General features: G+C 42.8%; 1 protein-coding gene across 1 annotated transcript in view; it reads right to left on the minus strand.

Moving 5' to 3' along the window:
* LOC125916950 (hydrocephalus-inducing protein homolog) overlaps nucleotides 1-16,469 on the minus strand; it is a 107,241-nt gene extending 90,772 nt beyond the window's left edge. Inside the window, exons 1-8 of the mRNA XM_049623196.1 lie at nucleotides 16,460-16,469; nucleotides 16,241-16,422; nucleotides 15,755-15,904; nucleotides 12,314-12,553; nucleotides 7,590-7,758; nucleotides 4,728-4,907; nucleotides 4,074-4,247; nucleotides 1,757-1,930 (exon numbers count right to left, since the gene is read on the minus strand). Of these exons, the coding sequence (XP_049479153.1) occupies nucleotides 1,757-1,930; nucleotides 4,074-4,247; nucleotides 4,728-4,907; nucleotides 7,590-7,758; nucleotides 12,314-12,553; nucleotides 15,755-15,904; nucleotides 16,241-16,422; nucleotides 16,460-16,469 (1,279 nt within the window). The remainder of the gene's footprint in view (nucleotides 1-1,756; nucleotides 1,931-4,073; nucleotides 4,248-4,727; nucleotides 4,908-7,589; nucleotides 7,759-12,313; nucleotides 12,554-15,754; nucleotides 15,905-16,240; nucleotides 16,423-16,459) is intronic.
* Between the last annotated feature and the right edge of the window lie 773 nt (nucleotides 16,470-17,242).

The raw sequence follows: 17,242 nt of genomic DNA on the forward strand, positions 1-17,242 counted from the left end.
ACAAAATCTAAGAGAACCAGAATTATGATGTAGCTTGGGGTTCCCACTGACGGTAGCTGATTATGCCATCCCAAAATATGACTATTAGAGTTCAGGATATGTCACCTCAAAATACGCTGCTTGCTTTTGAACTGTGGGCACTTGAAAAACAGCAAATGTGGGGAGAAGACTTCTCTGACCTTCTCTTATCTGTCTAAAGACAAGTGTCCAAAGGGAACTCAACTGTCACAAATCCCCACCCTGGGAGTTCCATCCAGCAGAGTGGACTGACTCATCACAGGAGAGGAGACATGCTTGTCATTAACTACCGTACCCTCATCCATTGTTCTGTGGGTCCATTCATCTTCCCTAAGACTCATTTGCTCTCCCCTAAGAGGACTACCTCCCTCCTCTTCTCTCCCTGTGAAGATGGTATTTAATTCAGAATTCTAAGTCACCTCATTTCCTCCTGAGTATCTTCCATGTACACAAGAAGGACACATGTTAATAAACTTATTTTTTTTCTTTGTTAATCTTTTATTATAGCAGTCTCCGCCAAGAACTCAGGATAGAGAGAAAATTATTTTTCCTCTCTTTCACTACTCAAAAGCTACTTTTCTGACCTTTTCAGCAAAGAATCTTCTATTTCCCTAAGCATTCTATGCAGAGGTATGGAAGGGGCATGCCTAAAAGCCCCAGCCACTTTTATCAGTCAACCAGCAAGCATGGTGCACTATCAGAAATGATGTTATGCTGTTATGAATGAATATTTATTAAAAATGGTTCCTCTCAGAGCAATCACTCTACTTCAATGTATTTTACCAATTGAGCAGCCATCTCCTGCCCTGTCGGTCCACAGACAACCTGATGGAGCCAGAATTCTCTACCTCTGGTAGGCAGGCCACACCAGGCCTCACTACTATGGTGTTTAAAACCTTAATTAATTTTCTTCTCCAACAAACTTTCTCCTTTTCCCACATTTCCTATCTTGGTAAATGACATCACTCTCTTCCTGGTTTCCATGACTGGAAATTCTAGGTGACCATCTGGAATGCCTCCCCATCTTTCAATTTCCTGCCATGCAGGTGCTAGGGGGTCAGCTGGCCCAAACCTGTTCACTGTCGGCATCTCCAGTGCTTCCTTTACAAGACATTACAAGAGCTGCTTTCCTAGTGTGGCTTTCTGACCATTTCTCCCAGAGGGTGATAACCACCCGACTCCTCTGTTCCTTCAAAATAAAACCCGAATTCCTAATCTCGGCATCAAGGTCAACCAAGATGGGCCTGAGCCTGCCTTCCCACCTCTAATTTACTGTCAGCTTCCTTGCTTTCTTGGGCAGGAATGTACTTGACTTCTTCTTTGCCTGTCCTTTAAAGCTCATTTGCATGAAAACTTCCCCAGATCAAGCTGGTTGGACCCCAGCCATCCCAAAGTTGCCCTTTCACAGAAGTCAGTATTTCTGTTACATTATTTCCCTCTGCTCTGAACAAGTCCATGTCTGTTCCCCTTCCACAAGTCACCCCCAAAAGTGTGGGCTGCCTCTTATTCATGGTCCTGTTCCCCATAGCACCAAATGGGTGCCTGTCTGGGCAGCGGGGAGAGCCACAGATACTCAGTGAAGACAACTCTTCCCTGGGCTATAAGTTGGCAGTATGTTGTAAGTCAGCTTTCAACCAGGCTGGGGGAGAAAAGCTCAACGGGGGACACAGAGAAGATGGGTATTAGCAGCAGGCTGCCGGCCACTTGACCACAGAAAGTCAGGGGAAAAGGCTCTTACCAGACTCTTCTCCTTCCTTCATGGACTGCTCTATGGCAGCTCTGATACAGAGCTCACGGGCCCGGATCCCCGGGATGTTGCTGCCATCAGAGATCGCTTCAAGCACGATGGAGTCGATGTTCAAGCAGGCTGCATTGTAGTACCTGGCCATGCTGACTGCGGTGGCTGATTTCCCTGAAAAAAAGGTCAGGAGGTTGAATTTCCTGGCTCTCAGTTGCTTAGTGTCTCTAGACAGAAGAAGTTTCTAGAATGGAGGCCCCTGTAGAGTAATCTCTCCAAGCGCTTTGCCTCTATGTCTCTTGTGCGGCCACAGATGGCAGCAGAAAAGAGAAAGGAGGCCGGAACCACAAGTCAGGACCACGGATTCTTGTCCTCATTCTGCCACCCATGTGTTGTGCACCGTGTGATGGCAACACGTTTGCTCTCTGGATTTTCTCCTCAGTCTAGATGGTAATTCTATCAGATGACCTTTAAAAGTCGTGTAGCTCTACTGTCTCTGATTCTAATGGGAAGACTTTTTTGGTTTAAAGAATAACTTGTGTTGATCTTTCTTTTCTCATTTCAAAATATCTCCTTGTTAAAAAGAAAGCAGAAAATTCAAAGAACAAACAGGAGGGAAGGAAAAAGAAGATCCATAATTTGCTCACCCAGAGATATTACAGTTAGCATATGGCTGCTAAGTATGTATATATAACTACCTTACTTATATTTCTTTTAAAGAAATGGGTTATGTGGTAGGCTGAACAATGCCCCCCCACCCCAGCCAAAGACATCCACATCCAAATGTCTGAAACCTGTGAATATGTTACCTTATGCGGTAAAGGGGGTTAGCACCTTTGATTAAGTTAAGGATCCTCATATGGGAAATTATCCTGGATTATCTGGGTGGGCCCAACATAATCCCAAGGGCCCTTATAGGAGAAAAGCAAGAGGGTCAGAGTCAGAACAGGTGATTATGATGAAAAGGAAGAGAGACTGGAAGATACTATGATACTGGTTTTGAGGATGGAAGAAGGGGCCACAAGCCAAGGAATGCAGGCAACATTTCTAGAAGCTACAAAGGGAAAGGAAATGGGTCCTCTCCTAGAAGCCTCCAGAAGGAATGCAGCTCTTTTGACACATTTTAGACTTCTGACCTTCAGAAGGAAAGTAAATTTGCATTGTTTCAACTTACTAAATGTGTAGTTATTTGTTATGGTACCAATAGGAAATTAATCCAGATTACAAATCCTGAGTATGACATTTTTCTTACTTAAAATGATGTACCATGAACGTCTTTCTATTCATTTAGTACATTTCTATGGCACTTAAAGAAATTGTGGTGATAGCCGTACATAACTTACCATTTTAACCATATTTTAAGTTGCATTAAGTACATTCATACTATTGTGTGATCATCACCACCATAGGCCTCCAGCACTTTTTCATCTTCTCAAATGGAAACTCTGTACCCATTAAACAACAAGCTCCCATTCTTCTCCTTCCCAGTCCCTGGAAACTACCACTCTTCTTTCTGTTTCTATGAATTCGACCACTGCAAGCACTTCATATAAGTAGAATCATACAGCAATTATCCTTTCGTGATGATTTCACTTAGTATAATATCTTCAGTGTTCAACTATACTGTAGCATGAGTCAGAGTTTCCTTCTTTTTTGAGGCTGAATAATATCCCATTGTACCGTATTTTGTTTTTCCGTTTATCTGTCAGTGGACAGTTGGGCTGTTTCTACCTCTTGGCTATTGTGAGTAATGCTGCTATGGGGTGTACAAAACACTGTTTATAGAGGCCAAATAACTTACTATGTGGATGCACTAAAGCTTAATTAACCAGTCTTCTATACTGACTGCTTCAATTGCTCCCAAATTTTTACGATGCTGAGCAGCGCTGTAGTGAATGTTCATGCAGTTAATCTTTGTCCACATCACTAAACAGATTCTTAAGGTAAGCTTATAGAAGTAATATTTCTAGCTCAAGGAGCTTGTGCTTATTTCCCCCTCTCCTGTTTTATCATTTATTTTTATTTTCCCCCTCCTCTTTCTAAAGAATTTAATGTCTTGGATTTTTCCCTAATATTATTTTAAAATTATTGGAAGAATATAAGCTCAAACAACTCAGAGATATATTAATTAAAAATAAGGTGTCCCTGCTCTTTCTCTAACACTGTTTCTCTGAGATTGGCAATTTAATAGTTTGGGGATAGTCCCATGGTATACAAATCAAAAAAAAAAAAAAAGAGTCTTTTGTTATCTCGAAAATTACATGTGCGAACTTCACCATAACCCTTAAAGTGACAACCCTTGGGAGCTGCGGCATACCTGACAAGGGTGTCCCGTGGATGATAATGGCGATGCCCTTCCTGTTCTTGGCCATGCGGCCTTCTGCAGAAATATCAATGCCCAGGTGGCGCGCGATCGCCTTGCTCACTGGGTTGTTCTCTACTTCTCCAACCTCTTCCGTCGAGTGGCTGTCAACACTCTGTATCTTGTCAGCTGCAAATTAAAAATATACGTGTACAAGTGCATGCCCATGGGCACGCCCAGAATTCATACAGTCTGATGGAAAGGAGAACCACTTTTTCTTCTTGAACACTGCTGTGGCACAGTGGCAAATTATCTGCTGCACATGTTGTCACAGTTCCCACTCCCCCCTGCAGTGGATGGGAAGTGCCCTTTATAGCTGATAATTTGTCGACAGCTACTGGAAGTGAAAATACAGATACCCTTATTGACTCTTAATTCTATTTCTGGGGGAATATCTCCTGCTGAAAAAATAATACTGGAAACTAGCTGAATGTGCAACATTAAGGGGAATGGCTGACTAAGTGATGGCATATTCCTACTACAGAATTAATACACGGTAGTGCTAAAAGGCTCAAGGGTGCATTTTAGGGAGAAAAGTAAAAAGGCACTGGACAGTCTTCCCACTTCTCTTAGAGAGAACCAGTACAAAACATTTAAATGTTTGGTTACTTTGAAACATTATTTTTTCCAGGCTTTCCTCATCCTCCTCTTCATCCGGGTAGGTCTTGGACTCGACTGTGGGAATGTGCCGTTCTTCAGGGTTGGACGTGACAGAGATCCCTTGGCTCAGTGAGGTCCTCTTTGTACTGCCAGAGGTGCCTTGTTCTGATGAGGGCATATCTTCCTCTTCTGCCCGAGAAACAAAGAACAAAAACATGGGGGAAGTGTTGGGAGGGGGACAAGGGAGACAGGTATGGAAAAAGAAAGAGACAAAGTGGAGAATCACTGACCTGGTTACCATCACCCTGGACTAGCCAAAGCCAAGGAACAAGATCTGCAGTCAGTTGGCTGTTAAGAAGGTTCTCTGCCCAGGGGCACCTGGGTGGCTCAGTCACTTAAGCATCTGACTTAGGTTCAGGTCATGACCTCGTGGTTCATGCGTTCCAGTCCTGTGCTGGGCTCTCTGCTGTCAGCACAGAGCCTGCTTCAGATCCTCTGTGTCTCCCTCTCTCTCGGCCCCTCTCCCGTTGGTTCTCTCTCTCTCTCTCTCTCTCTCTCTCTCTCTCTCTCAAAATAAATAAACTTTAAAAAAAAATTTCTCTGCCCAGAGTGTTTCTACATCTTAACATTAAAAAGACTAAAATTATATATTTTCTCCAGAAAATTTAGAAAATTCAGAAGAGCAAGAATTATACAACTCATCTGCAAAAGAGATGTAGATAGAACAAGAAACAGTGACCGAGGAGTTGCAGCTGCACTTTATGATACCAGGCCCGCAGAGCTGTGGCCTCTCAGATCCTTAATTTTAAATTTTTCAAAGCTGAACTTGGGATCATGTTGTATATACCAATTTGTAGCCTGTTTTCCCCCTAAATCTGTCATGAACATTTGTCTATGCCATTGCCAAGTACACCTACCAATTTGTCTGCCTAGAACCCTCCTCACAATCTCAGTGGGGGTGTTGGGCTGTGACTGTACAAAATGACCCCCTTTACCGGGCCTGTTGACGGGGTTGACACTGTCTTTGTTTAGAGGTTGGATCTGAGGCAGAGAGGTCGGAGGTCTCCAGTGACTGGCTTCCCTGGCCGTGGTGCGGGAAGCAGGGAGGATGGTCTGCACGTGAGCAGAGGGAGCACAGGCTCAGGGAAGCCCTGGGGAAAAGCCGAGTATGCACCTTCCTGGCTCCCTCTGAACCCGTGGGTCCCTGTTCTCGGCCAACTTCCAATGGGCCAAATGAAAAAACGAACCCACAACTGTACTGTGTAAGGACGGGGACGAGAGCAACAGGGTCCTTCTCTGATTTTGTGATGCCCTTTACACATGGCAGCACCCCCAGCGTTCTGTCCCAGTGGTTCTGAGTTCCAGTGTCTCCCCTCCCACCACCTTCCTGGTTGAGGGCTCTCAAAGACAGGGCCTGTTTCACTGATCTGTTTACAGTGCTTCAGCTCCGTTCGTGGAACACTGTGGGTGCTTGTTATAGGCTTAACTAGTTACCCTAAAATTCTTAGGTTGAAATCCTACTCCCCAGTACCTCAGAAAGTGGCTATGTAATAAAGTTAAAAAGGGGTTATATGGATGCCCTATTCCACCCACACTCCAGTATAACTGGTGTTCTTTAAGAAGAGACTAGGACAGACACAGACAGAAGACCATGTGAACACCAGGGGAAGACAGGCAGCTACAAGCCAAGGAAGGAGGTTCTGCAGACAATGACCCAGCTGACACCTGGATCTTAGGCTTTGAGCCTCCTGAACTACGAGAAAATAAATTTCTGTTGATTGAGCCACCAAGTCTGTGGTCTTTGCGATGGCAGTTCTGGTAAACTAATAGTGCTCAATGACACTGACCAGGAGATTGAGGGCAAAGGTGGTCTTCTTCTCTCATCTTCTCCTTTTAGGACAAACTAGTATTCTCTGACTGGCTCCCTTGAGAGACAAGACGAGCCCAAGGTCAGGAGAAAATGGACTCCATTCCATTCATTCATTCACTGTTATAGCACATGTTATTGGGCACCGTGACGTATCAGGTGCAGTTCCATGCTTTGGGGTTACAAGTGGGGAATGCATGTTCACTGCCTTTATGGGAGCTTCTTATTGGGGGGGGAGACAGGTATGAAGAAAACAATTACACATGTGATGACTATTACACAGAAGAACAGGGAGGGCACATTTCCAAGATGAGGGCATGATAAACAGGAAGGAGAAGCATGCATCACGACAAACTGCACGGTGCTACAGGTCATCAAGGACCCCTGACGCTCAGGTGCACAAAAGGGAGCCCATGGATGGATGGTGGGGTAATACAGGGGCGCTGGGCCAGAAAGGGGCACATTATGAGAGCACAGTCCAGTTTTATGATTGGGGTTTGGCTTAAAGACCGTGGAGGGCCAACCTCATCCTTGGGGGAACCCCCACTCCTGACCTCTCTTAGGACACCAAGTTGTACCCTGTGTGACATATTCAAGCACACACAGAAGCCACGGAGTACAGTGGTTACCGTCGTGGATGCCAGAGTCAGAGAGATCTGGGCTTGAATCCTGACTCTGCCCCTTCACACTGTGGACCTGGTGTCTCAGTGCTTTAGTCTCTCAGCTAAGTGTGTAAAGCCTAAGTGTTCTTCTATCCCTCTATTAGCTGTTTTTAAGCCTGAACTCCCCACTAGACTCTAGTGGGAGCAGAGCGTATCCCTGTCTCTGCATTCATACTGTGGGGAGAACAGGCCCATTTTGTGACGTTACAGATGAAATATGTGAGGCACCAGCATGTGCCCAGCATGTGGCAGCTGCTCGGTAAGTGGCCAGCCTCCCAGCAGGGACCCTTCCAGGGCGCCAGCGCGGTGGCTGAAGCCGGGCTCTCGGCCCTGAGCTCTCACCGTTTTCCTGGGCCAGACTCTCCAGAAACTTCGCCTTCATCTGTTCCTCTTTGGACCGCTTCATCTCCTTAAAGTACTCATAAACCTCTGGGGGTAGCTTTTCCCCCGGAACACGGGGAGGCAGCAGCAGGGTGTTGTAGGAATCGTAGCCCTTCAGCATTCGCAAGATCTGCAAGAGGACGACAGGAACTGCTGCTGGGTGTGCTAGAAGCTTTCTCCTGACGGTCCTCGGAGGGTCTGCTTACCCACCAGGTAAAACCCCTGCTCCTTCCTGTACAAGGGGCCTTTGGAGAGGTCTAGAAAGTAAGGCCGGGCCCTGAAGCTGGGGATACAAGATCTTGATTTTTGCCCCATTTGAGCCCAGGCATTTCAGATGTGGAAGAGAATTTTCCTCTTATTTTACAAATATCATATACTGTTTTCCTTTCTTTCTTTCTCTTTCTTTCTTTCTTTCTTTCTTTCTTTCTTTCTTTCCTTTTTTCCCTTGACAAAAGTACAGAACTCCATTATCCACTTTGAGCTACACGTTCTTGAAAAATACTGTAGTTAGAAATGTTATACAAGGGAGGAAAGTGGTTGTCTCACAGAGGATTCAGGGAGAAACAGATAAAATGGTATTAAGCATGTGTGTGCATGAGTATGTGTTGGGGGTATGGGGGTAGGGAAGGACTATGTATTAGGGTTATCAGATAAAATACGGGATGCCCAGTTTAATCTGAATTTTAGATAAACAGTGAATAATTTTTTAGTACAAAAATGCCCACATAAAATAAGTCATATGTTTTTTATCTGAAATTCAAACTTAACTACGTAATTTGTTTTTATTTCTACAAAATCTGGTAACCCTAGTGTGTATGTATATTTATAAAACCAGTGCAACAAGGTTCTAGAGAGCGATCACTTCCTGTATGGCCTAATTTATGTGAAAAATCTGTTTTGTTGAGTAACCTTTCTCCAGGATCACTATTTTTGGTTGTGTGAAAACCACTGTTAAGAAGCTCATTCTAAAATTTATATGGATGAACAAAGAGCTAAGAATAGTTAAAACAACTGAAACTAATAATCCTATATGTTAATTATACTTGAATATAAAACATGGTAAAAAAAGGGAAAAAGAAGAGTTAAAACATTAATGAAAAAGAAAAAGAGAGGATCGCCCTACTAGATATTAAGACTGTTGAAGCCGGAGTAACAGACAGCGTGGGACTGATGTTGGGACAGACAAACTGGCCAATCACATGATGTAGAGAAGAGAGCTTGGAAGAAACCCACTCATACATGGAGTTTGATTCAGGAGAGAGGCAGCATGGCAGGTCAGTGGGCGAAAGGAAGGAATATTCCAAAGACTGGGTGATGGAGACATACAAGGGCCTGGACAACTTGCTTCAACTGGGGCAATTCTAAAGAGACAGCCCAGCGGTAGAGCTTCCTGTGGGGTCTGCTGAGGTCTCTGCTGTAATCTCATCACAGCTCATCTCTCTGCCCGGCACCGCTTGCCTTATTCTTCACTGGTGTTGCTCCTGAGACGGCTCCCTACCAAATCTGCATACACATCTCGGAGTCTCAGACTCTGCTTTGCATTGAACCTGGCCCACAACAGAGGATGCAGTGCCAACATGAGCCATTGAGCGTTTCATGAATACCTAATGAAAAGATTCCTTTCCAGAGAGACAAATTCCCCTTCTGAGAAAAACTTCGAGATGCAGAATCTAAATTGGGTAGAGCATAAATATTACATGTAAAGAAGACAGAAGATTTAAAGGCTGAGTTGGGGGAGGGTCCAGAGGAAGCAGAACCACCTTAGCTAAGCCATTCCCAAATTCCTGACCCACAGACAACATGAGATAACAAACACTTATTGTTTTAAGTTGCTAAGCTTGGGGGTAATTTGTTTTGCAGCAATAGATAACTAATTAATAAGCAAAAAAGCATCAGACTTCATGAACAGCAAAACCTTAGGAGAAAACAATGGAGCAATGCATTTAAGATATTCAAGTGCAGAAAATGTGAGCCAAGGATATGGTATCCAACCAAACTTACCTTCAAGCATAAAAGCCACAGATAAATAGTCATGAACGTATGTGTACTCAGGGAATAGTGTTCCCATGATCCCTACCTGAGGAATCCACTAGAGAATGAGCTTCAGACAATAGAGTGGTTACTGAAGAAGCTTCATCACAAGGACTGGTGTTGAACATTGAATGTATTTAAATATAGAACTAAAACTAAGTGATAGAAATTAGGTTCTGACATCATAATATTATAAGCTCTGACATGACAGATACACCACAAAAAGCAAAACATGGAGGGAGTGTACATGAGATGATTACCCAGCAGGCATTAATTTAAAAGAATATCTTTTTTTAAAAATTTTTTTTAACGTTTATTTATTTTTGAGACAGAGAGAGAGACAGAGCATGAACGGGGGAGGAGCAGAGAGAGAGGGAGACACAGAATCGGAAGAAGGCTCCAGGCTCTGAGCCATCAGCCCAGAGCCCCACATGGGGCTCGAACTCACGGACCGCGAGATCGCGAGATCGTGACCTGAGCTGAAGTCGGACGCCTAACCGACTGAGCCACCCAGGCGCCCCAAGAATATCATTTTAAATTAGAGGATGGTGAGAAGAGAGAAAAAGAGATTAGTGGCTCATTTCATAATTTCTCACAGTAGGGAACTAAGAGGCAGTTTCTAGAAAGTGGGGTACTAAGCAGTTCATACAGCTCAGCCTCAAGGTAGCAGAACAGGATGGAGATAGTAAAAAGGGACCTGGAGAGATGACGTGGAACAGAATAGAGAGCCCATAAGTAGACCCAAATAAATATAGTCAACTGACCTTTGACAAAGGAGCAAATGCAATACAATGAACAAAGACACTTTCCAACTAACAATGCTGGACCCAGACACCCACATACAAAATACCCAAATCTAGATAGACCCAATATCTTCCACAAAGCTTAAAATGGATCATAGGCCTAAACGAAAACCATACAATTATAAAACTCTTAGAAGGTGATATAAGAGTGACCTAGGGTGTGGTGATCACATTTTAGATACAACACCAAAGGCATGGTCCATGAAAATAATAATTGAGAGGGTGGACTTCCTTAAATTTAAAAACCTCTGCTCTGCAAAAGACAATGTCAAGTGAGTGAAAAGACAAGTTACAGACTGGGAGAAAATATTTGCAAAAGATGCATCTGATAAACTTGTGTTATTCAAAATATTTAAAGAACTCTTAAAACTTAACAATGAGAAAACAAATCACCCAATTAAAAAATGAGCCAAAGACCTTAACAGACACCTCACTGAAGAAGATATACAGATGGCAAATCAGTACATGAATAGATGCTCCACGTTGTATGTCATCAGGGAAATGCAAATTGAAATGAGATACCACTACAGACTTATTAGAATGGCCAAAGTCCAAAACACTGACAACATCCAATGCTGATGAGAATGAGGAGCAACAGGAACTTTCACTTATTGCTGGTGGGAGTGCAAAATGGTATGACCACTTCGGAAGACAGTCTGGCAGTTCTTATAAAACTAAATGTACTCTTACCATACGGTCTGGCAGTTGTGCTACTTGGTACTTATCCAAAGGAGATAAAAATGTATGTCCACACAAAATCTGCACGTGGATGTTTATGGCAGCTTTGTTTATAACTGCCCAGATATGGAAACAACCAAGATGTCCCTCAGTAGGTGAATGGGTAAATAACCTGTTATGTCCAGACAACGGAATATTATTTAGTACTAAAAAGAAATGAGCTATCAAGCCATGGAGGGAACTTAAGTGCATATTACTAAATTAAAGAAGCCAGTCGGAAAAGGTATACTGTATGATTGCAACTATATGACACTCTGGAAAAGACCAAACTATGGAGATAGTAAAAAGATCAGTGGTTGCCAGGAGGTGGGGGGTGGGGAGGGATGAATAGGCAGAGCAGAGAGGATTTTTAGGGCAGTGAAAATACTCTATATGATACTATAATGCTGGATACATGTCATTATACATTTGTCCAAATCCAAGGAATGTACAACACCAAGAGTGACCCCCAATGTAAACTGTGAATTTTGGGTGATTATGAAGTATCAATGTAGGTTCATCAATTGTAACAAATGTACCACTCTAGTAGGGGATGTTGATAATGGAGGAAGGTATGTATGTGTGTGGGGCAAGGGCCATATGGGAAATATCTGTAACTTCGTCTCAATTTTGCTGTGAGAAAAAAGTTTAAAACAAGTACATGGAGGAACAATTGGAAAATATGTAGCCCTGAACAAACAGAAAAAAAAAGTGGCAGATTCAAGCCCTAACATAATTATATTAAATGTAAATGGTCTAAATACACTAATTAAGGATGGAGACTGCCAGAGTGTATTTTTGTTTTTAAAGATTCAGTTACATGCTGTCTACAAGAAACTCACTTCAAATATGACAGCGGCATACATTCTTTACTATTAAAGTTTTAGCACGCATTAGTTTTTCAATTAGTTGTTTAAAATGTGTAATGAGATCACAAAGAAGTAATAAATTCTGCTCAGAGCAAGGGTCAGGAAAGGCTACAAAGTGGACTTTAAATTGACAAGGAAGGGCTTAAAGTGAAGAAGAGGCAAAGGTTAGGAGGAAATTAGTTGTCCATGCAGAGGGAAGAGCACAGGTACATGGTAGGACCCAGCAGGGATAGGAAAAGGAAATTTGGTTTTGGCCTCTGCTCACCTTCTCTTCTAGGAGATACTGTTGGTCAAATTCTAAGGAGTAAAACTCAATGGGGAAGTTGCAGGGATTCTTTACCACCACCTCAGCCTCGTCTCCAGGTGCATAAGGCAGCAGTGGCCCCAGCTCCAGAAAAGAGGGACTAAATTCCAACCGTGGCTCAAGACCCTGCCCCTCTACCAGCAGTGTAAGCTTTTGAGGACTCTGGGCAATCTGGAAAACCAGGGTTTGGCTGTAGAATTTCTGGAAATCATAAAAAACAAAACAAGCATCTTAACTTTTTGTGTTATATGCTCTGTAAACCTGAAAGCCACTGTGGGGACAAAATTGAGAGAAAACTTTTGGGGCACCTGGGTGGCTCAGTCTGTTAAGCGTCTGACTTTGGCTCAGGTCATGGTTCGTGGGTTCAAGCCCTGTGTCAGGCTCTGTGTTGACAGCTTGCTCAGAGCCCGGAGCCTGCTTCGGATTCTGTGTCTCCTTCTCTCTCTGCCCCTCCCCTGCTCACACTCTGTTTCTCAAAAGTAAATAAATGTAAAAAAAAAAAAAAAAAAGAAAAAAAAAAAAAGAGAGAAAACTTTTCATGTAAAATTACATGAGAGTAATTTATATTACTGCATTAATACTAGGTTTCTAGCATGCTAGGCACTGTACAAAGTGCATCATCACTCGTAAAAGGCCCTCTGAATACCGCACTCAGATCCTTCAGACCCTCTAGTGTGTTCCGATGGGCCACTGTCTGCACCCCTGGGCTCTCATTTCATGGGCCCTGCTGCCTATGGGCAGGGAAGGGTGGAGCAGAAGTGCTGGGGATTAATCCCTTCCAGGAGCAATTCTCAAACATTGACTCAGGAACTACCACATAAATATCCCAGGTCCCTTGCTCCTGGAAAGAGATAATTCTGAAATATGCATTTTGTCTATTTCCACAGAGTTTCCCAGTAGGATTATGATCCAGTCTCCAAGGTAGCTGGCTCATTCACATGCCTTATTAGCTGCCTGCCTTTCCCTGATCACCTTCTACTTCTCCATCAGTGTTTCCTACACTTTCCAAATAATCTGTTTGCACTTGAATCCTTGTCTCCAAGTATGTTTCTTGGAACATCTGAATTAATATACAGAAGTTATTTGAAAATACAGTTAAGCAGTGGGTCAGGAGTAATCAGCTGGGGCATTCAGTTTATCAGATATAATTACAATCTGAATACCAGTGAATAGTGATATCAACTATTCTAATCTGGTTTTTACTGGGGGACCTACTAAAAATGTGGAATCACAGGCCCCAACCTTAAATATCCCAACTTGACAGGGGCAGGGTAAGGCTGGGAATTCTGCATTTTTAACCAGATGCCCAGGTCATTCTGATACAGGTGGGTTCATGGCTTGGGTTTGGAGGCCATGAGTGGCTTCATGATTTGAAGAGCTCTTAACTATCTTAGCTCAAGGGAGAAAATCAGATGGATGGAATGCGTATGGACATATATACACACCCAGAAAATATCAATTGACGGAGACAGTAAGAGAATGAATTATTGACTAACTAACAGTTATGGGCTTAGCACCTTCTGACCCAAACTTCTATATTTTAATTGCTTTTTATGGAAATATTTCCATAAAAATAAACATTTCATTCATTTCCTTGTTTCCTAACATAGTGTTCTGCACATATATTATAACATCAGTGATTTCTCTTGTGCTGCTGATGCTGAAGGAAACATAGATGTGGATTGTATGCATTACAAAGCTAACCAATTAATTGTATACAGCCAACAAATTCCCCTCTAAATTGGTGGAGATATTCTATTAACTTTGACCAATTCCAACTCAACATATATGGAACCACCTGAACAAACCTTTCTTTTTTTTTTTTAAATTTATTTACTGATATGTCTCTCATTTAACAAACTATCCAAAATCTTGACAACCCTGACAGTAACACCCCTTCAGACTCTCTAAGAATGACAAACATATTAATTCTCTTTTCTGTTGAAAGGGTTGGGAGATTCTGATAATTCAAGAAACGGGCTTTTTAAAAAAGAATCAGATATGAAGTCATTTGCTTTTCTTCTTTCTCACTACAGACTCTTAAAAATTTCTTCAAAGCATTTCCATTACCAGGAAAATGGGAGTTAACTGTAGATATTCTGTAAAACCCACATGGGTTTTTTTCTTTTAAAAGACTAAAGTAGAGAAAGACATCTCCCTGATGCCTTAGGCTTTGAGCACAAGTCTTTACAGTGTAATCTCTTGAGACCCTCTCTGGCTCTAGGATTTTATTTTATTTTATTTTATTTTATTTTATTTTATTTTATTTTAATTTTTATTATTTTTTTTAAATTTTTTAAAGTTTATTTATTTTTGAGAGACAGAGAATGAGCAAGGGAGGGGCAGAGAGAGACGGAGACACAGAATCTGAAACAGGCTCCAGGCTCCGAGCTGTCAGCACAGAGCCTGACACTGGCTCAAACTCACGAACTGTGAGATCATGACCTGAGCCGAAGTCACTTAACCGACTGAGCCACCCTGGTGCCCCGGACTTTATTTTTGCTGTGTGCTTTGCTTGGAGTAGCTTTGTGTTAATGGCATTCACACACACACAAAAAAAGTTTGTGAGGCCCGGGTGGTATGTCTACCAGGAAGTATCCCAGCTACTGATGGTAACAGCAAATAGTTATTGAGACACTACATAGAGAGAAGTATGCTGTGTATTTTATTCACATTAATTCATATAATCTTCAAAATGACCCTAGGAAGTAACTATTGCAGGTTGATAATGTCTTAGTTGAAACCCTAGGGGCCAGATGATTTCAAATTCAGATTTTTAAAAAGGTAAATGCTGTGCATAGACCCCATGTTACATAATGTCCTCAGCAGGGCCCGAATCAGGTCCCCTATAATCAAACACTAGTATTTCCACAGTTACAATGTTTGACTCTGCAAACTAAGTGGAATAAATAAAGATTAAGTAGTCTCCTGTCAGTTCAGATTAGGTTTTTCTACCAAATGAGTTTGGGCCTGAAACTTATGAAATACCCCCCCTCCTCCACCTCCCCAGTTTCTGGAGCTTACTGGATTTTAAAATTGCAATAAGGATTTTTGCATGGGATATTGTTATTTTCCATTCTATCTATAAGCAAATTGAGGTTTAGAGAGGCTAAGGAATTTACTCAAAGCCATGAAATCTCTCAGTACAGAAGCAGAAGGCCACTAACCCAGGTCTGCTGATAAAAGTCAATGTGCTAGACAGATCTGATTCTGGAACTGGTGTTCTTAACTACCAGGCCACACAGCTCCAACATGAAACAAGCACTTGATGTCTTTATCACAATAGCGAGGCAAAGGTCACTCAAAAATTCCCTAGAGTCCTGCCTAATCAAGTGTGGCCTTTGAGTAAAGCTCAAAGAGACCCAGAGACTCCGAATGAAACCACATTTCTTCAAAGCTTACCTCTTCTTTAGGCATGAATTTCACTTGCACGTTGGACCTCTCATCAGGATCCAAGATCCCAGAAGTGGGCTGGATCTCAAAGATTCGTGTCTTTGGCTTTAATTCAGCACGTAGTTTCCGTCTTAAGTACTTTGGCATGTGTTTCTCCAGCTGGTTAACAGATAATTAGACAATTAGATCGTCTTCTATGGAAAGCAAATTTATTCTATCCTCCACTCACCCAGCCTACATTTACTGAGTCCCTTCCAGGTGTCAGGGAAGGTGTAGATACCAGGACTACAAAGATGACTGACACATCTACCAGACGGCACGGCCTGGTAAGTCCTTGAACGCTGGGCTAAGGGCCTGGATTGTATTTAGGAAGCCATGGTTGTCACTGCACGTCTTGGGAAGAAGAGTGAAATAATGAAAGCGAAGGCCCAGAATTCCATATCTGGATTAAATGGAGATGGGAAAAAGGGGACCAGTGGGTTACAACCCATTTACCTTGCTAACTGGCTTATGGCTCAGGAAAAACCATTCGCAAGGGACTTGGAGATGATTGGAAAACTGAATAGTCTCCACGAGGCACTGTCCACACTGAATTGTGGCAAACTGCACCTTTTCACAAGACAGTGTCATCGCAGGAATGGTCACCTTGGCTTGGAGACAGATGTGAACTGTTGGCCCTGCAACCACCTAGAATGGGCATAAAATTGCTGTTACCACGTGGCATGGGGTTGGGGGAAGAATCACGGCTCTCAAATAGCAATTGATTCATCCTAGGGGTAACTGGCAAGCAGAGCTCGTAGCTGGGGAGGATCAGCTGGGCCCAGCAGTGCATCTTACCTTGATGGGTAGAACGACCTCTTTGTTTCCAACTGAGAGACTGGCCCCTTGTGGGTCAAATTTCACTTCGAATGTTTCCGTTTCACAGTAAGGCAGATTCTTTACACGATCTAACTCAGTACTGAAACCTGGACCCAGATCAACAAAATTTCTTTGTGGGAAAGAGAAATGGCAAACAAGAGCTGCAGTAGATAGAGCCCTTCTGGGGTCAAAGTATCAATTAATACCCATGACCATTCAAAGAATCAATTAACGGCCCAAGAATTCTTTCAGCTGATCCCAGAAGAAGCATGAACACTACTCCAGAAGATCAGTACACGTGGGCACCCTGTTAGAAATGACAAAGTGCAAGAAGAAAGGGTCTCCCCAGTCTGGTTACCCGTGTCATGAAGGATGCGCTTTTCTGCATGGAAGGACACTGGGAAGCGACTGGTGTTGGTGATCTTGATGATGTGTGTTCGGATGTCACCAAGGATGATGTAGCCAAAGTCCAGGATATACTCTGGCAGCTGGACTCTGAAACAGTTAACAAGGCTCTCTTTACCAGTCACTTTTCCAAGAGTGACTATGCTATTCTCTTCTATCTCCTGTGCACAGTTCTGACCTCAGAACTGGAGGACAGAACAACCACCCTCCAGACAGGAGGCTATAGAAGCAAGA

Source organism: Panthera uncia, unplaced genomic scaffold, assembly GCF_023721935.1.
Source record: "Panthera uncia isolate 11264 unplaced genomic scaffold, Puncia_PCG_1.0 HiC_scaffold_1349, whole genome shotgun sequence".
Taxonomy (NCBI): Eukaryota; Metazoa; Chordata; class Mammalia; order Carnivora; family Felidae; genus Panthera; species Panthera uncia.